General features: G+C 37.5%; 1 protein-coding gene across 2 annotated transcripts in view; it reads left to right on the top strand.

The window, feature by feature from the left end:
• ntn1a (netrin 1a) overlaps nucleotides 1–22,922 on the top strand; it is a 210,166-nt gene that overhangs the window by 112,447 nt on the left and 74,797 nt on the right. For both annotated transcript variants that reach the window (XM_060844177.1, XM_060844176.1), the window contains exon 3: nucleotides 1,508–1,696. In XM_060844177.1, the coding sequence (XP_060700160.1) occupies nucleotides 1,508–1,696 (189 nt within the window). The remainder of the gene's footprint in view (nucleotides 1–1,507; nucleotides 1,697–22,922) is intronic.

The following is a 22,922-nucleotide window of genomic DNA, read 5'->3' as shown; positions in this document are numbered from 1 at the left end:
GGACAAACCTATCATTGTAAAAGGAGCATGAAGAATATCAATAAAGAACAAGGATCCTAGAACTCAAGCATAAACCTATAGCGATATGGAAACTGAATAATATGTTACTAGTACAGTTATCCATCTATAAATATGAGTTTAATTGCATCTTATTAAATGTTATAGGATCATACAGCAAGGTAACGGACCTTTTGGTCCAACTAATTCACGCCAATCATATTCCCAAGCTAAACTAATTCCACTTGCTGCATTTTGGCCTCGTCCCTCCAACTCTTTCTTATTCATATACCTGTCCCAATGTATTTTAAACATTGTGACTGTACCTACATCCATCACATCCTCTGGCAGTTCATTTCACATGTGAACCACTCTCTGTGGAAAACATTGCTCCTGATGTCCTTTTTAAAGTTTTTCTCTTCCCATCTTAAAGGTAAGCACACTAGTTTTGAATTCCCCCACACTAGGGGAAAGACTCTAAGAATGCCCCTCAACCCCTCCATCTCCTACACTCCAGTGAAAAAAGTCCCAGCCTATCCAGCCTCTCCCTGTGACTCAAATCTTCCAATCATGGCAACATCCTGGTGAATCCTTGCTGAATTGTCTTGACTTTAATAATGTCTTTCTGAAAGCAGAGTGACCATAACTGTACACAGTACTCCAGAAGAGGTCTCACCAACATCCTGTAAAAGCTCAACGTGACATCCAAATTCCTATATTCAATGGTCTGAGCAACTCCTTTTTAACCACCTTGTCTACATGAGATGCAAATTTCAAAGAATTACATGACTGAACCCTTAGTTCTCTCTGTTCTACAACACTACACTCCAACTGTATAAGTCATGTCCTTGTTTGTTTTACCAAAATGCAATATCTCACATTTATCCAGGTTAAACTCCATCTGTCACTCCTCAGCCCATTGACCCAACTGACCAAGATTTCTTAAGTAATTTTGTTCACTGTCCACTATACTGACAATTTTGGTGTCATCTGCAAACTTACTACCAATGCTTCCTATGTTCTCATTCAAATCGTTTATATAAATGACAAACAAAAGTGAACCCAGTACGGATCCCTATGGAACCAGTGGTCACAGGCCTCCAGTCCAAAACACAACCCTCCACCACTACTCTCTGTCTCTTACTGTCAAGCCAGTTATACATCAAATTGGCAAGCTCTACCTGAATCTCATGCGTGATCTAACTTTATTTATTCGTCTACCATGTAGACCCTTGTCAAAAGCTTTACTAAAATCCAATTAAACAATGTCTACTGCTCTGCCTTCATCAATCTTTTAGTTGTAACATTGAATCTTTTGTGATTTCATTGGTCCTAAGCTTTTTGTTTTATTTCGTGATTATAAGTGCCCTGTCAAATGTTCAATACAGTACATGAGTCATATTGTGAATGGAATGGCACTTCTCTGAGGAGCATGGAATAAGGGTAGAGAGTAATTGTGCAATTATTTGGAAATGGATTAACTGAATTTTTCTCTTATTTTCATTTGCAGCTTGCAACTGTAACCTGCATGCACGGCGGTGCCGTTTTAACATGGAACTCTTCAAACTTTCTGGTCGGAAGAGTGGAGGAGTCTGCTTAAACTGCCGTCACAACACTGCAGGTCGCCACTGCCACTACTGCAAGGAAGGCTACTATCGTGACATGACCAAACCCATCACTCACAGAAAGGCATGCAAAGGTATGTGGGAAGAGCCTGGGCTTTCACCTGGCAAAAGGATTATTTTTCTTTTGTCTGCCATCACCGTGGAGCTTCCGTTGGTGGGAGCTCCCTTGTTTGCAATATCTTTAGCCTATCATTTTGGCACAGAGGGCTTTTGAGGAGACGTTCTTTTAGAACACATGTGACAGGAGAAGGAAAATAAACAAAGGTTGACAACAGAAAAGGACAAAGGTGTGAAAGGATTCTTAGTTTTAGTCGTATAACTGAGCAGAACTGGCAGATCAAAACATTAGCACAGCACAGGTGTGCACATCAGCAAACACACAGCAGTTACATTCAACAGGATCAGCCATAGCACAAAGAGAGCCTCACACATTGTTCAATGCAGCATTCTGATCTCCTAGCAAACTGCCCTAACACCTCTCAAACAATATTAGTTCTTTGAAATGGGTCCTCATGCCTTACCTTTTGTATTTTGTTCCCCTTTTTTTCAAAGGATAAACATAGGATTTTCAGCATTATCTTGTTGACCTTGATTTAATAGTCTTAATTAGAAGAAATACTGACAGGCAGAATGGAAGAGGTTTACTTTTACACTTCTGATTAAGTCAGGATCTAATTGGTAATTACACCCAAAATGGATGTAGAACCCAAAATGGACAAAGAAATTATGCTTCTTAAATCAACCAACAGGCATTATTAATGCCTCCAATCTGAACAATTCTAAAATGCAAAATTTCAAAAAATAATCATTTCTTTAAACAACTTGAATTTATTTACTTTGTGCCATTTATGAATTACCTAAGATTTAAATATTTGAATTAGTGCTAAACATTCTTACTTATAAGAGTGCAGCACGTTTTGTTAAATGATGGGGGAGATATTGAATCACTGGCATCTGTAACATTAAGAGAATCTGAAAATAGTTGAATCAGAATTAAATAATTCCACAGTTATTTAAAGACAAACTTCTGTTTTCCGTAAAGTGTTACATTTTTATTTGTCTGGGCAAAGGAACAACAAAATTGTTATACTGTTCTGAAAAAGTATCCCTAATTCAGTGATTAAAGATAAATAGAGAATTCTGTAACATTTACTGGTACACTTTTACTGGAACTAAAATATTATTAACTTATGAGTGTCATAAAATTACTTAATCATCTTAACATAGATTGAATATATCCATTTTAAACTTAAATACTCTAATTATCCTAATAAGTTCTGTAATAAAGTATTAATGCTGAATAATAGTTTTACAATTATAAGATGCAAATACATTAATGGAAAGTTTCAATCAATTTATCTATTAACCTTATTTAATGTTAGGGATTATGTTGTAATGTAAAAATGCACAGCTACTGAACTGGTTGTAATTATTTTAAATACAAAGACATTGTGAGAGATTGAGTTTTAGGCTAAAAAGGAGGATGTTAATAAAACTATGTATATTCAAACTAAATATGTTAGATTCTGCAATTTGTACACGACACCCATTTCAACATCCAAACCCAATCAATAAAACAAACACATAAATCTATCCAATAAAACTATGTCTGAACTGACTTGAGAAAGACATGTTGACATATAGAAAAAACACATAAAAGTAAAGAAATCTAATTTATTGGTACATTGTGTTACCTTAAATGAAGAAAATGCAGTCAACTCTATTTAAGTACATATTGCAATCAAAAACATGCAAGAGGTTGTATCAGACTATTCTTAGTAATCTTATCAGATAACTTTTAGGAAGTTTTAAAAAATCTCTAAAATTATATATTCTAAATTATAGTATGAATTGACTGGAAGAATTAGAATTATTAGTGATCAACCAAAGCAATCAGATTGATCTATCGACAGACCTCAAATAATTTGGTTGGAGTGATTTAGAGACTTCTGAATAGGTAGGAGCACAAACGTACTCATACACAAGTTGATAATAATAATAATAATAATAATAATAATACAATAATACAACCCACATTAGCCGATTGATCAATTTTACAGGAAGGCAGACAGTTATATCAAAGAATAAATAGCAGGTTTCAAGCCTGACAAATTATGCCTAATTTGAAGGAGACAGTATGTATTGAAAACACCTCGATGTCAGTCATATTACTGCATTACTTAATCTCATTGTTTGGCCGATAATGTAATAGATTTATAAAGAACGAGAGGTATCGGTATGAGTTTCAAAGCATGTTGCTGCATAAGTAGACACTCGACTTTACTTAAAGGTATTTTAGAAGTACATAAATAAGGATCATATCTTTGAAACTGGAAGACAAATTTTGCTTTTTCCACCCTTAGATCAAAGAATAAGACAGCTACATATTTGCAGAGAACTGTTATGTAGAGAGCCCCAAACAGGTGCACTACTAACTCAGTAGATTATATTTGTTAATCTTTTTTTACACAAAAGACACTATGGCTCATGTTACTGAAAACATTCCTGGATTTCTGTCACCCACAAAGAATGTTTAAAATGTTTGACACTTCTGAGAATTGAAGCAAGTTGGACTGAAACACTAGATTGACTTTGCTTTGCTTTGAATCAGAACAAAAGCCAAGGCATCAAAAACAGATCATTCCAATTAATTGCCAGAATTAAACTTTTAAAAAATGGCTCGGAGAAACTATTTTACATATATGTACTGAATTCTAGAAATGCCTTCATTTTCAGATCCATGAACACAATGATTTGGTGCTAACTGCATTTAATACCAACTTCATTCATGACAATTTTAATTTTACTGAGGTAATGAACCCAGAAGATCAACATTAAGTGAAACCTCATTAACAATTAATTCAGGCCATTAGTCAAAGTTTTCAGATTCCAAAATAAATTCCATTTAAATTCCAATGGATATTAACATGTTTTTAACATCAGAAATTCAGGAAATATAAAGTTTTACAGCAACTTATCATTAAACACAGCTTTAGAAGTTAAAGTATAATAGTTAAGTAAAATCAGGGCAATTCCCTTCTGAGCTCTTTCAGACTGTGTATGTTTATCTTTTTAACTTTGAGTTTGATAATTGATTTTTCTCTTGAAAGTTTAACAGGAATCAAGGAGCATTTTAATGGAGAGCTGCACTTACTGCATGGTGGGTGTATGTATTGGAAGCAAGTGATGTAAAATGATGACATTATAAGCTACGTGGGTTGTTTCCCAACCTCTTCCATTTCTAATTACTCATGGTTATCATAACAATGTTTAACTTTTCCAGGTGCAAACTAAGAAATCCTAACAATTCATTAACTTAAAATTTATTGTAGTATTTCATTGTTCCATCAGGTCTTGTTCATCATTGTTTCTTGTCATGTGCTTGCCAATAATTGGTCAAGTAAATTAAATTGACACGACCTATTTGAACTAATGTTATGCAGCATCTAACAGCCACCAGTCCCTTTAAACTGCCATGTTTGTAACCATTTCAAAAAAAGACTTGATTCTTTCACCCATTCCACTTGCATCATCACCTAGTTTGACTTTAACATATGTTTTCTATACTCTCAGAAGTCTGATATTAACCATGGCATCAACTTTCTTTATACATTATTTATCTAACGCTTTCATTTCCATTTTTCATTCAGATCAGTATCTAGATTTCCTATGGACCAGAAAGTCCTAGCTTTGATTCCTCTGTGTATATTAAGTTAACTTATCTGAATTGGTCTTATGGTAGGTGAACTATGTGTTGACCTCAATGTCCCAAGATAGTGAAAGGAAACAAAAGGCAACATTTACTATTGCAATCCTGTGAAAATCTATTGAAAAATACATGTGAGAATTGAGTGAGAGAAGGGTCAGGGGTTAAAATGTAAACTTGTTCATCTATTAGTGTCACTGCGTCTGGCTGACAAATGAAGAATGACAACTTGGATAAAGTATCTCAGAAGGGTTTTTATTTCTTTTCAAATCTAAGATTGCCTCCTTTATCAGAAGTAAATGAGTTATTGACAAGTTCATGGTTGGGCAGTAGTAGTTGGAGAAAGGATTCTGTTATTGCTAGCACAAATGGGTAGGCAGGTATTGGATTTATGTCCACGGGGTGCTGGCAGCCATCTAACCTGTGCAACTGAGGTAAGCTAGTTAGAAGATAGTTGAATCAAAATTTGTGCCTGTGATTATACAATTGTTGCTGTGCAGATTTCAGTATGTGAAACCATCAGGAGAATGCTGAACGAAGCATCCTGTCCTGTTCACAGTTAATCAATGCTCATTTACTCATTAATACATTATCTAGTGTAAACACCCATATGGCAAATTAATTGATGCTCAAGTCCCACAAACAAGCTATGTATTATTTGTACAAAATTGAAGAATAATGAGTTACAAGGCTGCAATTCAATTGAAATGCCCTGCTGCCATGAATGTGTTTACAAATGGTTTCAAAACACAATTCAACTTATTGCCATTTATTCAATTTCAAGTATTTTCTGCCCTTAAATTATGCAGTAAATCTTTGGTAACATGAACAAGCAATGCCAGATCTTCAAGATAGATTTACTTTGGTTACAAACCAAGCATATTTCCATAAGCAAGACAAATGGGCTTGCAAAGCCGGAAATACTTGAATAGCCAAGGAAGTAGAGATTAAAATAAAATAGAAAAATAACACTTATGACAAAATACATTAGAAAAAAATTCAAATAAAGAGAATGCAGGAAGAAAATATGTAAGAATCATTAATAGGGAGTTAGTGAAAAAATAGTGGGTAATATAAAAGGGTAATCTGAATTGTTTAATAAATGTAAACTTATAATTAAAAGGATTGGTAAAGTTTTGTTATGATAACAAAAGAAAACTTCTTATGAAGGCAGGAAGATGACTAAGATACTGGAGGAGTACTGTGTGTCTCATCATTACAAAAATAAAAGATGAAGCTGCATCCAGAGAATGAAGGCGTAGAGATTTCTGTTAAGGCTAGAGAGAAGTAAACATAAGTTTGGCAACATCTGGAGCATTGTGTCCAATCCTGGCCAGTACAGTTTAGGAAGGGTGTGAAGACATTAAGGAGCTTGCGGAAAAGATTTACGAGAAGGGTTTCATGGATGCATGATTACATGGATAAATTGGAGAAGTTGGATTATTCTCTTCAGCAGAGATAATGGATAGAGAACTTGAAAGTCATGTTCAAAACCTTGAGGATCTCAATAGAGTAGATAGGGAGAAGGACATCAACGGAAGGGTTGAGACTGGAGGACTCTGATAAGGTGAATGGCAAAAGTAACATGAGAAATAACTCCTTTTATGCAGTATATGGTTAGGAGCCCTGTGGTGGAGACAATCAATCCTATCTTTCAAAAGGACACTGGATTATTAAATAAAGAAGAAAAAAACTGGACAGTTATAGGGAAATGGTGGAAAAAGGGGTCAAGTTGAACTGCTCTTGCAGACAGCTAGCGTAAACATAACAGATCAAATGGCCACTTTTTGTACTGTATTCTATTCTACTAACCCACATGTGGTGGGATCTCTCAGGGTTTGGATTAGAACCATTGCTTTTCCTGTTTTATATAAGCTTTCTGGCTTTGGATGTAGGGCCACAACTTCAAAGTTTGTGGATGATGCAAGTTCTGGCAACATATTAATTCATGAAAAGGATAATAATGGGCATAGACTTATGAAATGGGCAGCGAGTATATTGGATGCAATTTAATGTGGTAAGTGTAAGGAAATAAACATAGAGAAAAATGACATGGAAAAGCAATATAATCCAAATATTTTGATGGACTGTTAAAGTATAGTGATCTTGGGTTACATGTTCACAACTTCTTGAAAGCAGAAAGACAAGTTGATAAGAAGTGAAGAAAGTGTATGGAATACTTTGAATGGAAAAACCTTTACCAATCACTAGGTAGACCTCATTTGGAGTATTGTGTAAATTCTGGATATTATACTTTCAGAAGGATATCAAGGATGGAATGATAGTGAAGAGGTTTTTCAGGATTTTATCAATATCCCAGTACATCAATGGCAATTAGGATTAGGCAATAAATGCTGGCTTTGTCAGTGATGCCAACATTCCATGAAAGGATTTTTTTTCCAAATTGACAGAATTAAAGGAGAAATGAGAAATAATTTCTTGACATGGACATATTAAAATCTGAAATTGTTGTGGAATCAGATTCTTTGGCAAGTTCCTCGTGAAGGGCTTATGTCCAAAACATCGATTCTCCTACTCCTCAAATGCTGCCTGACCTGCTGTGCTTTTTCAGCACCACACTCTCAGCCTAGATTTGAAAAGACAGTTGGATATATACTTGATGAGGAGTAATTTTCAGAGGTGCAAAGAAACATCTGAGGCCTGAAACAAAATTGGACAGCCCTTTGAAGGGGACATAGTTATCCAAATGATTTAATGATTTTGATGTGAATATTAAGAATAACGGAGTCACTTTTTATTACGTTGAGAAGATAATAGATGTGGGGTAGAGAATAAAGATAATATTAAGTAACAGATACAAGCTGTCCCCGGTTTGTGAAAAGGTTCCATCTTGAGTCTGATCGCAAGTCAATTTGTAAGCAAGTCTGAACATAAAGTAGCCGTTTGTAAGTGCACGTAATGTTCATACATCACATCTTTAAATTTAAAATTTTAAAATTACACTGCTGCATGAGATCTCATTCATAAATGCAAGCATTTATAAGTTGGAGGTTTGTAAAACAGGAACACCCTTTATTGTGATCAATAGTTGTTTGATAGTATAGAACTTAAAACATTGCTAAAAGGAATTTGGTCTTGCACTCATCAGGACTGAGATTCATAAGACATACCTGAGGAACACCAATTCATAGAGCAGGAGAAGACAATACTGATTAATTGGGCCATCACTGGATGCAGCATTGACAGACAGAGATTGGAAATTGGATTCAATAGAGATTCAACAAAAACAGTTAACTGTCAATCTTAGTATTCAGATCAGGCAGGTCAGGGCATTGACATGGGAATGCCCCAGAAATTGGCAGTTTCCACACCCCCATGGGGATGGGGATGGGGCTAAGATGGCTGGCTAGATGTACTTGTATCACTCAGGTGGCTGGGCACTTCTCATATGTCCAGTTTGGTCATTCAAAGAGGAAAGCGTCAGTCAGTCTGAGGCTTTCACACAGACCCATGCTCTGGACAGAACAGTGACCTGCAGTGTCCTCATTCTCTGTCCATCCTATTACATTTGCTGAATACCTTCCTGCCCCAGACATCGGTGACCAACTTATTCACATCAATAGTTTTGGACACAGATGCTGAAAAAGAGTAAGCATATTGTAGGGCAAGTACCAAATGTGTCAGCAGCAATCACTGGCCTCTATGTGCCTCATCCCTCATGCTTGCAGATAATACAGTAGGCTCCCAACACAGACATCAATCCATTGTACATCCTGTGTGGCCGTGAAATTATGCTTCATGCTGAAACAATTACATTTGGGACTGCACAGAGAGAGACAAACAACCAGATGTAAAGTGAAAGCAGTGCCATTTCTAAAACTGTGCCAGACAAAATACAGTGCATTGTCATCCATGACACCAAAATGTCTTCAACTTGTTTGCAGCTTCGGGGCAATGTTCACTGCTCCTGTTCCTCCATGGGCATTCTAACAAAGTCCCTGATTGCCAACATGACAGCATCCTCTGCTGCCTGGGACTGCGCAGGTTCCTGGACACTGGCAGTCCTCAGAGTGCCAGTTGCCTGGGAGCATTTCATCCTGCACCAACTGGCAGTGATGTGGCAGGAAGGTGCTCACCAGATTGTGGCCCCATGCCTTCAAAGCTTGACATTCCTGTGGAGGTGTCAGCCTCTGAGCTAGTGGGGCTGCAGCTACAGCCTTGCTGAAACTTCCTCGGAACCAAACATTCTCGACTGGGCTTTGGATTGCCAGGGTTTGTCTGGGGGCACAGTGGCCTTTTTAAAGGTGGTGCAAATGCAAGAGATGCTGGTGGATATCTGGAGTGGCAAGTTATCCTGGGAGTGGCACCTGGTAAGATTGGACTGGAATCAGATGTGACAGCTACTATGGGGTTTGAGGCGAGCTTGGTAAGGTACAGTAAGAAAATTCATTAGGACCTATGGCCCCAGAGCAAAACCTCAGAATAATCTGACGCAAGTCAGACTTTACCCAAGAAAAACAAAAGATTCAGCCCAGTATCATCAGTGCTGGATGTCAGATCGCAATACGGATTGGATTTCTTTTTGTCTTATTTACTGAAATACCCATTATTTTAAGCTGAGAAAAGCAGTGCTTTGAATCAAATTGGACACAGAAGGGCAGCACTAATTTTAAAAGATCATTCTCACTTTAGTGAGAAACAGTCATGAAAAGTCCATTTCTGGATGCCCAGAAACAGATCCCCAATTATAGTGTGAAGTTTTGCCATTTTTTTTCAACTTCCCCTAGTTTTACCTAGAAGATAAAGGGCTGAAGGGCTTTGAGGGCTGACACAATTATTGCTTAATCATGTTTTTGGCAAAATGCTTTAAATTGCAATAATGCTCCTTCAGAATGTCTTTCAGTTGATAAATACAATTCATGGCACTAAGCTATTATTTATGGAGATCTCTCCTTTTAATCTCCTGTAAGTATTAAAGGCTTCAATTGAACTTAATATCCATAACACAGTGAACAAAATAATCAGTCTTCCCTCTATTGAATACTATCTGGTAAACTGCACTGCAAGCATCCGTGTGCAAAACGCAAAAGATTTGTCTAATATAAAAATACAGTATGATGAGCATTTACAAAATAGAGATTTGCTATTAAGATGTTTCACACACCTCAAGTCTTAACCAGTAATTCCCCATTCGCGTATTGATCAAACTTTTCTTGTGTGCTTCTACAGTGCCTGGAATGAAGGAATGTCTGTGGTTAAAGCTTTCATTCCTGCCAATGTAAAAAACTAAGCCAGGGAGTCTGTGACATGTTTATAGTTTAAATATCAAAACCAGCTGACCCATAAAGTGTCAGTTCAGAGGAATCCTATACTTTGGTACAGCAAGCATGAGGTGTTTTTGCATTCAAAAGGTATTTACTTCAAAACGCATACGCCATCTGAAAAATTATTGAGTTAGACTAATGTGGTTAATCTGACAGGTATTAATACTGTCCATTGTGGTATTATTCAAAATAACAGTTACCAAGCAAGTAATTCTGCCACATCACCTAAAATATGGAACAAAGACTAACTCCCCTGAACTCTATACATTGCTAGCAGTTACAGTAGATTTCTTATTAAAATAATTTTTTTTTGTGGGGTCAAATATTAAGTGCTTGAACAGTCTTCATTGAGGTCAGCTTCTGGATTTGTGTTCTTGAGCCAGAACACATCTCTCCTATTGCCTTTGGTTCTTGCACTGTGAATGGCAAACATTTGGAGAGAAGCATAAAGAACAGCTGTATGGATACTGGTCTCCAAATGAAAATTTGAATGTCTCTTCCTCTTCCCTTTTATTTTGATTCTTAAAATATAATGAAAGAGGAATAGTAACATTAAGGGAGCTTACTATTCTGTGATTGTTCCCTGATCGGGGAATACATAGTGTGTGCACTATATTTTAATATGTTCACCACCTTCAATTTAATGGTTTTATTCTGACCAGGTGAGGAGGGGATATTGCCTCCCACTTTTTAATCCATTCTCCATTGCATTTGTGTTTGTCAGCTGTAACAAATACTTTATTTCAATCATATTTTATTTTAATTAAAATATAGCTTGTTAGAAAATGAAGGTTTACCTGAGTGAGAAAAAATAATAAATATGTAGGATCAAACACACCCACAAAAACTGGCAACAAGTTTAAAAGGGAAAGTACTGAGTAGGAGAATAAAGGTTTTGCAGTATAAAAGTCCTTAGATTCTTTGAAGTTTTACAACCTGAGACCACAGTTGTTGAATTGTTGACTGGTACCATTAGCAGTGGGAAAACGTCTAGATAAAGTTGAGGTCCCAGTGGGTGGTTGTTACTCCAATTTGCTTTTTCACTGATGAGAGAAACATACAGGGAGAGTGAGAAATTCTTCCAGTTCTTGTTTACAAGTATATTTTTCCTTCTGTCTCTCTGCTGCACGAAAGCAACTGATCAGTGTGTTCAATATAGTTCAGTGTGTCTTCCTAAGTCTAGGTCCAATGATTTTCCAAGCTGGTTAATCGGCAGTAATGCTCTACATCTCACAATAAATGAAATTATCATACAAAGTGTGGATTAAAACAAGAGATGTGAATTTTGATACATTGATTCACTTGTCTATTTTCTGTTTCTTTAGATGAAATGGTAATTTCAGTGCAAACAGTTTCATCTTTTTCACATGGGGCTCATGAAGCTTGCCTCAATCTGTGGTTAATTTACCACTTCAGCCATTTTAGGTCCATATTCTTGCTTTTTAAAAACTGTTTTAGTCCTGGAAAAGTTTCAATTATAGCAATCATTTGACACAAGTTAAAGTCTCAGAGTTTAAATGTATCATTATCGCAATATTGTTTATTAAGAGAGAACAACAGTTAATGCAGATGTGCGTGCTACACAGCTACAACATACAGTGCATACTAAGAGAGAAGCTAAACTCTCTGCAACATGAAAAGAGAAGAATAATGAAAATTGCACATTTAATTACTTTATTCAATTAGCCATCAATTATGGTTCTTCAGGAAATTTGCAGTTGAAGTGGCATCAGAAAGCACCACATCTTAAATGTGAACCATTTAGTCACTGCTGGATTACAGTGGTGTATAATAATATAATTGCTTCTCTCCAGAGTTAACAGTGATCATGTTACAGCCTCCATTTACACAGAATTCTATTACTGAGACTCAATTTTGCAAATGATCAAATTAATGGCATAAAGTGAGAGCATTGTGTAAATGAATATGGAACTTTAGGAGCAACAAAGGTGAATTAATGAATAATTTATACAGTTGATTAACAAGCTACATCGTTTTCAACAAAATCACAAGCATCTAGCAGATTGACTTATATTCATATAAAATGATGAACCTATTTAAAATTTGACCTTCATTCATATGCTAGGCCCAAATATTTATCACAGATATTTTGTTTTTTCATTCTTCTGACGTCCATACTTTCCTTAATTTGACTTAGTTTTTAGTATCTTTGACTCTCAGTTCATATATTGCGGGTTTACACATTACACTGACCTTGAACACAATATTGAAGGATCACTGAATTGTCAAATTAACTGCTTTTTGGATGTAATGCTACTGTAAACCCTTGACTGCTGTTAAAGATATTTTCCTCTTTGCCTTTCCCTACACAGAGTCTTACGGCATGGAAACAGACCTTTCGGTCCAACTAGTTAATGTCGAACGTAATTCAAAACTGCCTGCTCCTGATTCAAATCCCTCCAAATCTTTCCTATTCATGTATGAATCCAAATGTCTTTCAAAATGTTGTAATTGTACCTACATCCACCACTTTCTCAGGAAGTTCATTCCTTCTGCAAACTAGCTGGTATAGAATATTGCTCTTCAAAACATATAAATAACTTTCTCTCACTGATGGATAGAAATATCTATGGTCCTTCATGGTGTATGACTACTTACATTATCTACCTAGATTTGAAAAACAGGGTGTTTCAACATTTCTATTCCTACCAACAATAATTAATTGGATTTTTCTCACTAATGCTTGCAGGATCTGCTCTGCACAAAATGGCAGCCATGTTTTAACAGGATAACACCAGTTCCTGCATTTCAAAGTCGTTCATTCTATTTGCAACTCTAAGATATTTAAAACATGACAAGGCACTATAAATCTTCTTCCATGCTGTGTATACTTCATTTAATCACAAGCATCAAAAGATAAGCAATTATCACAAATGATCAATGATGATAAATGAATCATTATAGACTTTCTACATAACAAAATGAGTAAGAGTAGGAAAAACACATATTGTCAAATTCTCTCTTGGTGGCCATGTATTGTTAATGTTATTTTAATTAAAAGTGATTTTTCGTCTTGTTAGTATTTAATTATATGCTGAGACTCCAGACCAATTTAACTTTATGTAAAAGTTTCCTAAAAAGTGCAATGACTCACAGTCAAAGCATAAATCTTTTTGTCATACTTTTAACCAAATTGTAACTAATGCAAAGGTCAAGCCCCATTTCAAAAATGGTGCAATTCAGTACGTTAGTCACAAGATGGTTATCTGCCAAGTGTCTGCAGCACATGCTGCTGACCGACAGAAATCAACTCATAATTGTGCTCTTAATCAGTTCCAGGGCAAGGTAAAGTCCCAGCTGCCTTGCTGCATGTGGCTGCTGCTGTGGTGGCATGCAAATACCAACAGAATCTTGGGTGAAGGAAATTAACCTTTCTGAAATAAAGTAAACCTGTACGATCCATGATTAGTTTTAATCAATGTTTTCTTAAGTTTGGTCTGGCACAAAGTTAAGGAGCTTTACACTGCATCAAGCTATACCATGTCTAACCTGAGAGTGTTACTGTTAACAGGTGGCACGGTGGCTCAGTGGTTAGCACTGTCGCCTCAAAGCACCAGGGACATTGGATTCATTTCCAGCCTCGGGCATCTGTCTGTGTGGAGCTTGTACATTCTCCCCATGTCTGCGTGGGTTTCCTCCAGGTGCTCCAGTTTCCTCCCAGAATCCAAAGATGTGCAAGTTAGGTGAATTGGCCATGCTAAATTTCCCCACAGTGTTCAAGGATGTGTAGGTTAGGTGCATTAGTCAAGGTTATGTAAATGTAGGGGAATGGGTCTAGGTGGGTTACTTTTCAGAGGGTTGGTGTGGATTGTTGGGCCAAATGGCCTGTTTCCATATTGAAAGGATGCTGCAAACCCTTGGTTCCTGAAATGAGTCTCATTCCCCTGCACTTTGCATTCATTTATGCATTGTTATAATGGAATGCCATTGAATAGTTTTGTTTGGATCACCATTGTAACTGATCAGAAGGTTGTACGTGTAAGTCAAACATTAAAAAGGTAGTTTTCTTTTTCACAGATTCATTCGTCTGAAATAAGTTGGCTTTGGGCAATTCAGTGATACAAAGAATTAGACCTCCAATGGGTAGTCCTTATGGTAGCTCAATTGGCCTGATAGCTGGTTTACAATTCACAGTGATGCCACACACCATGGGTTCAGTTGCCACACTGGTTGAGATTACCATGAAAGACTCTCCTTCTCAACATCTCCCCCTGCCTGAGGAGTGGTGACCCTCGGGGTAAACTACTACTAGTCATTTCTTTGAGAAAGTAGCCCTATGGTCTAGTAACGCTTTGGCAACTTTTACAGTCCTTAAGACTGATGGGATGAAGAATCTCCCTCACATCTTAAAAGTGACATCACTGGGAGATACTGATACGTAAATACTTCCCCAAGTGAGGGAAGAAAAATCAGACCAAGTTCTGATAACACTTTCTAAAAAAGAGCGTTATCTATTGTGATCCAATTCAGATCATTCCCTTGGCTTGTGAAAGCACGTGACACAGAGACTACAAAAGGGTAGAAACAAATTACCTCTTCCTCACCCCTAGTAATGAGCTTTAAACATCTGAAAAGACCTGAAAATAAAACCGCATCAATGTCGCGGATTTAAACTTTTTACTGCTCCAAACAACTTCTAAGAAAGTGTGCCAGAACTTAATTATTTCACCTGAGGCATTTGTTTAAAAGATGACTATTCAGCTCAAGCATGGAGGTTTGTTCAGCTTCACTGGAAATGAAAACATCTTTTGAAAAAAGTAAGTTTGGTGCACGTGCAGACAGTCCTTTGATTCTCACATAAGCACACAGCCCATTTGTACAACATGGTATCTGTTAACATTGAACAAGATAGTTTCTGTATAGAACTGAAAAACTACCTCATTTTTGGAGCTGAAAAGGAATTTCAGTTTTGAGCTATTTTGTGAGCAAGGTAAATGATTGTGACCAATTGAAAAATTATTTGCTACATGTGTGACAAGACTGGGTTTAATCCTTCATTTTGAAAATCATACCCTGACTCCTTCATTGTTCGGGATGAACTTTAATTGTTACTTTCTCCCCATCCTTACTCTCCTTTCACTTCTTCCAAAGTGATTGGTCTGTAGCTTTGAGTATTCCGCGTGGTCAAAATCTTACACTCTCCAATGAATGCATCTACAATGACATCATCAATTTGACTTTTCTGATGTCTTTGTAGAAGATGCCCTTGCTAGTGAAAGAAAAATTCCACAGCCCTTTCTCTAGAGGAGTATGGGAAGGGTCAGGAAGGTGGTGAGGGTGTCTTCCTGACAAGAACATTAGTGGAAGATGGTTGCATGAGTATCAAATAGGATTTACTTTTGCTCTCATGTTGACTTGTTCAATCCATTTATTAGCAATAGGATTGCATTCCATTTGCCTTTGAGGAGTACTCTAAGTATATGAAGCTGGAGTGGCTACAATTCACATTTCCCAATCAGGAATCTGCACCTTAACAGTGACCCCAACAACTAAGTGGATTTCAAATGCATTGAATGTTCAGAATATATCAGACAACTGGAGAATTTTATGTACAGATAATTTATCAAGTCAAGATACTTCTAGCCTAAATGTAATGTAACCAGCCACATTATTTGATTAATTGCAGAGTGGAGAATACATGATACCCTAAGAACACACTAAAATCAATCAATGCTTGATGGAACAGGGACAATTAGTGAAGTCTTTGTTCAGACTGTAGCCATTCTCACCTTTAAGATGTTTTCGGGAGTAGCATCACATAGGAAAGATAATGGAAGGAGTGCCTGTAAAGTTGTACATTTATATTTTAAAAAATGAAAGAACTGTGGATCCTGGAAATCAGAAACAAAAGCAGAAATTGCTGGAAAAGTTCACCTTCTGTCGAGGAAAATCAGAGTTCATATTTCGGGTCAAGTGATCCTTCCTCTGGTCACTGGACCTGAAAGATTAACTCTGGTTTCTCTCCACAGATCTGCTGAGCATTACCAGCATTTTCTGTTTGTGTTCCTACTTTGGAATTGTTTCTTTGCAGACTCCAGTGTGTATGAACATCTGTTGTGCATTTAATGGTTTTGTGTTATTTATTGTAATTGTTAAAATCAAAATGTATATTTCTTATGGAAAACAATGTAAATACACTCCACCCTTTTTCTAATGTACTATTTGGAACCTAACATTTTGCTCATTATGCTGCAGGACTTGATAGTGAAATTGGCCCTGTTATTTAGCATAAATTAGAACAGATTTGTTTTCAAAGTCCACGAGTCTCATAATCAGAATTTTCATCCTGACTAAGGGGCTAGAATGAAGTAAGGACTTTGATGTGTTCATTTTGGTGCATAATACTGAAACAGCACTGATTGTCTTGTGGGTTCAAGTATTGCCCAATGGGTTGCCACGTGACACTGACCATGTAGCTTATGAAATAGTTTTCCTCAAAAATTCATCAGTTAGGCTCTTGACCGCATGAACCATTCAGATACATCTCTCTGGGACCTGGACTGTAAATATCAGCTGGATATATTAATAAGAAACCATCATGATCAAACCTCAGTACAACTAAAATGCATAGATATGTGCATTCCAGCAGCAATAATCATTAACAGGAACACTGGATAATTTGCTTTACCCTCTTTATCCAAGGGCTGCTGATACCAATTTTTGTGTTCAATTGTTCAGCTGCTCCATCTGAGGTCAGCTAATTCAGTACAGACCGGGAGTCAACCAAGCTAAAGAGGCCTGAGAAAAAAAAATGTTGTATAAGTCCTAAGCTTACTTTCCACACTTTTGATTTAAAATAACCTCTTTCATTTTCAGCTGGCATGACAGTCAGCACTTCAATAGGTCAATGAGATACAGGTTATGCAGAATGAAATGCAGGTAAACATTATTCATGTCCATGTGTAATCATAAGTGCTGTTGCACAACATACAAATTAATGGATTGAAGAGATTATTCCAGCTGTATGCATATTCACGAGAAACCTACAGGCACTTAATTTCCCCATCAAATATTCTCTTAGTGTAAAGTAAAAAGAAATTTATTTCAGAAACAATAAAATTCAGTTTAAAATCAAATAATGAAATCATAACACTCAAGTTAAGATTTGATCTAATTGGTCTTTAGGTGAGAGGCATGCCAACATTTTAAATATATAAAGAAAAACTTCTGTCCAATTACTCTGCCTTCCATTTTAAGTTTCATTACTGTAGACATCATTTTAGACAGTAATGACAGAAAATTAACCAGCATTCCTGCTCCTGACTGTATTCTGTTGATGCATGTATATGTGCAAATATGTGAACAGAATAATCATGATTGGAAGCAAAAATTCCAAGATTAAGGTAATATCACCACTCACTGACATTCTAACAGATTCTAATCACAGGTGAACAGTTATGCACTGGTCAACATATAATTCTACCATTTAAAACCCTAAAGCCTTTCTAAACCTCCCTCATTCAATGCAGGCCCAATGGGCTGAATGGCCTGTTTCTGCATTCTAATGCTTCTATGATAGAAAGACAATCGCAGACAAAAAAAACTTTGAATTTATTGGTGGAGAGAAATAAATTGGAAAATCATTAGTCCACAGTGTTTGTTGTGGTAATCCTCTGGCTTGCGAGAACCTTCTGTTGTTAAATCTCTTTTTTTTCCCAGGTCCCTTTCATATTTTTGCAGGAGACACAAGTGATTGGTACATTAGTTACATAGTCTCATAGTTATTGGTTAAGGTCATAGCTTACAGCAACTGCTGAAGGCCTTCTTCATGCTTTAGGTATTTTACTGGAGAAAAAAAATGCAATATCGACTCTTGCAAGTATCCAAATACTTCTGCTAATATTGTTCACAGCCACAAGCTGTTCAGCTTCTCAAGAGCCACCTCGATGGTTATTGTCAGTTTGATAGTCTTTGTCATTTACAACTGGTTACAACTCCACAAACCAATTAGTTACATGTTGCCAGCCAAAACTCACTTTGTACACACTTTCTGGTGCCAGTCTGTCTACAAAGAAATAGTCTCCCCACTGCTTGAAAAAAGCAGCAAAAAATGACTTTCAGTAACTTTCTTTTTAAAAGTGCAGCAATTCCTTCCAGAGCCCTTTCCTTCAAATAGTTTTATTTCCCCACAAGTGAGAAGTACCTACGGCACAGAAAGAGGCCATTCAGCCCATTCTGTCTGCACCAGATAAGTGTGTTGGGGAGTCTTAGAAAGGTTTTAGAGCTTTAATTAATAGTTATATGTTGACAGTTCATGACTCTTTATGTGAGGTTAGAATCTATTTATCTGGTGGCATCAAAACAATAGAAATTCATCCTGGGTGAATATTGGTTGGATATTATAAAATATGTCTAATACCCTGTTCCAGCAATAATACAATCCCACCTTTTTTACATTACTGCTCATGACATACTTCTGCCATCGCTCTCAAGATGAGACAGGAGACAATCTATAACATAAATCCCAAAATAGTAAACGTTTTATGCTGCTGAACATGCATACTAAATTTAGTGAAGTTTAAATATGAACTAAGCCATAATAATATTTTTACAAGCCAATGTTGAGCATTTAACACTGACTTCATTTCACAACCTTCATCCAAACCAACATATTTCAATCTATACAGGTATTTATTTGAGATAGTTGGCTTTTATTTTTTGACCTTTTAGGTTCATTGCTTATTGTGTAAATCAAGCAGAATAATCAATTCTGATGACTTACAAAATCCATATTCCATGAGCTTGCTGCATGATGTCACTCCAATAGTTTGTCTACAGTGAATAAGCTGCACTTTCCCTGTTTATTTTCTATATAAATGAATACACCCAAGATTCTCATCAAACGGTTAACTGAACATAACCCAAAAATCATGGGTTAAAGTCACTGAAACCATTACTGATAGTTCTAACACTTATTTAATGTACACAGATTATCTTTGATTTCCTCGAATATTTTCAACCGCACTGTGTTCTGATAATGAAGGCAGACCATGTTCACGTTGCTCCTTAACTCAGGATTGACTTAAAAGATAAAGCAGAATTGCGGTATATTTCACAACAATTTAATTTGAATTGATGAAGAGATTTTTCAACTGCAGCACACACAAATTAAAAAGATAAACTTTAATATAGAGTCATGGAGTCATAGAGATTACAGCATGGAAACAGACCCTTCAGTCTAACCCATCCATGCCAACCAGACATCCCAACCCAATCTAGTCCCACTTGCCAGCACCCAACGCATATCCCTCCAAACCCTTCCTATTCATATACCCATCCAAATGCCTCTTAAATGTTGCAATTGTACCAGCCTCCACCACATCCTCTGGCAGCTTATTCCATACACATACCACCCTCTGCGTGAAAAAGTTGTCCCTTAGGTCTCTTTAATATCTTTCCCGTCTCACCCTAAACCTATGCCCTCTAGTTCTGGACTCCCCGACTCCAGGGAAAAGACTTTGCCTATTTATCCTATCCATGCCCCTCATAATTTTGTAAACCTCTATAAGGTCACCCCACAGCCTCCGACGCTCCAGGGAAAACAGCCCCAGCCTGTTCAGCCTCTCCGTGTAGCACAGATCCTGCAACCCTGGCAACATCCTTGTAAATCTTTTCTGAACCCTTTCACGTTTCACAACATCTTTCCGATAGGAAGGAGGCCAGAATTGAATGCATTATTCCAACAGTGGCCTAACCAATGTCCTGTACAGCCGCAACATGACCTCCCAACTCCTGTACTCAGTACTCTGACTAATAAAGGAAAGCATACCAAATGCCTTCTTCACTATCCTATCTACCTGTGATTTCACTTTCAAGGAGCTATGAACCTGCATGCCAAGGTCTCTTTGTTCAGCAACACTCCCTGTGACCTTACCATTAAGTGTATAAGTCCTGCTAAGATTTGTTTTCCCAAAATGCAGCACCTTGCATTTATCTGAATTAAACTCCATCTGCCACTTCTCAGCCCATTGGCTCATCTGGTCCAGATCCTGTTATAATCTGAGGTAAACCTCTTCGCTGTCCACTACACCTCCAATTTTGGTGTCATCTGCAAACTTACTAACTATACCTGTTATGCTCGCATCCAAATCATTTATGTAAATGACAAAAAGTAGAGGACCCAGCACCGATCCTTGTGGCACTCCACTGGTCACAGGCCTCCAGTCTGAAAAACAACCCTCCACTACCACCCTCTGTCTTCTACTTTTGAGCCAGTTCTGTATTCAAATGGCTAGTTCTCCCTGTATTCCATGAGATCTAACCTTGCTAATCAGTCTCCCATGGGGAACCTTGTCGAACGCCTTACTGAAGCCCATATAGATCACATCTACTGCTCTGCCTTCATCAATCTTCTTTGTTAAATCTTCAAAACTTCAATCAAGTTTGTGAGACATGATTTCCCATGCACAAGGCCATGTTGACTATCCCAAATCAGTCCTTGCCTTTCCTTTCCAAATACATGTACATCCTGTCCCTCAGGATTCCCTCCAACAACTTGCCCACCACTGAGGTCAGGCTCACTGGTCTATAGTTCCCCGGCTTGTCTTTACCGCCCTTCTTAAACAGTGGCACCACGTTTGCCAACCTCCAGTCTTCTGGCAGCTCACCTGTGACTATCGATGATACAAATATCTCAGCAAGAGGCCCGGCAATCACTTCTCTAGCTTCCTACAGAGTTATCGGGTACACCTGATCAGGTCCTGGGTATTTATCCACGTTTAATCATTTCAAAACATCCAGCACTTCCTCCTCTGTAATCTGGACATTTTGCAAGATGTCACCATCTATTTCCCTACAGTCTATATCTTCCATATCCTTTTCCACAGTAACTGATGCAAAATATTCATTTAGTATCACCCCATTTTCTGTGGCTCCACACAAAGGCCGCCTTGCTGATCTTTGAAGGGCCCTATTCTCCCCCTAGTTACCCTTTTGTCCTTAATAAATATGTAAAAACCCTTTGGATTCTCCTTAATTCTATTTGCCAAAACTATCTCATGTCCCCATTTTGCCCTGCTGATTTCCCTCTTAAGTATAGTCCTACTTTCTTTATACTCTTCTAAGGATTCACTCGATCTGTTCTGTCTATACCTGACATATGCTTCCTCCTTTTTCTTAACCAAACCCTCAGTTTCTTTGGTCATCTAGCATTCCCTATACCTACCAGCCTTCCCTTTCACCCTGACAGGAATATACTTTCTTTGGATTCTTGTTATCTCATTTCTGAAGGCTTCACATTTTCCAGCCGTCCTTTTACCTGCGAACATCTGCCTCCAATCAGCTTTCAAAAGTTCTTGCCTAATACTGTCAAAATTGGCCTTTCTCCAATTTAGAACTTCAACTTTTAGATCTGGTCTATCCTTTTCCATCACTATTTTAAAACAAATAGAATTATGGTCGCTGGCCCCAAAGTGCTCCCTCACTGACACCTCAGTCACTTGCCCTGCCTTGTTTCCCAAGAGTAGGTCAAGTTTTGCACCTTCTCTAGTAGGTACAACCACATATTGAATCAGAATTCTTTTTTTGTACACACGTAACAAATTCCTCTCCATCTAAACCTTTAACACTGCGACAGTCCCAGTCAATATTTGGAAAGTTAAAATCCCCTACCATAACTACCCTATTATTCTTACAGATAACTGAGATCTCCTTACAAGTTTGTTTTTCAATTTCCCTATGACTATTGGAGGGTCTATAATACAATCCCAATAAGGTGATCATCCCTTTCTTATTTCTCAGTTCCACCCAAATAACTTCCCTGGATGTATTTCCGGGAATACCCTCCCTCAGCACAGCTGTAATGCTATCCCTTACCAAAATTCCACTCCCCCTCCTCTCTTGCCTCCCTTTCTATCCTTCCTGTAACATTTGTATCCTGGAACAATAAGCTGCCAGTCCTGCCCATCCCTGAGCCATGTTTCCGTAATTGCTGTGATATTCCAGTCCCATGTTCCTAACCATGCCCTGAGTTCATCTGCCTTCCCTGTTAGGCCCCTTGCATTGAAATAAATGCAGTTTAATTTATTAGTCCTACATTGTCCCTGCCTGCCTTGACTGTTTGACTCACTTCTGTTCTCAGCTGTATCCGTCTCAGATCAATCTGTTTCCTCAGTATCTCCCTGGGTCCTGCCGCCTCCCCCAAACACCTTACTAGTTTAAATCCTCCCAAACAGTTCTAGCAAATTTCCTTGCCAGTATATTAGTCCCCTTCCAATTTAGGTGTAATCCGTCCTTCTTGTACAGGTCACTTCTACCCCAAAAGAGATTCCAATGATCTAAAAATGTGAA

Source organism: Hemiscyllium ocellatum, chromosome 25 (genome assembly GCF_020745735.1).
Source record: "Hemiscyllium ocellatum isolate sHemOce1 chromosome 25, sHemOce1.pat.X.cur, whole genome shotgun sequence".
In the NCBI taxonomy this organism is placed as follows: Eukaryota; Metazoa; Chordata; class Chondrichthyes; order Orectolobiformes; family Hemiscylliidae; genus Hemiscyllium; species Hemiscyllium ocellatum.
The sequence above is the reverse complement of the archived record's forward strand: the minus strand, read 5'-3'. Positions and strand labels throughout refer to the sequence as shown.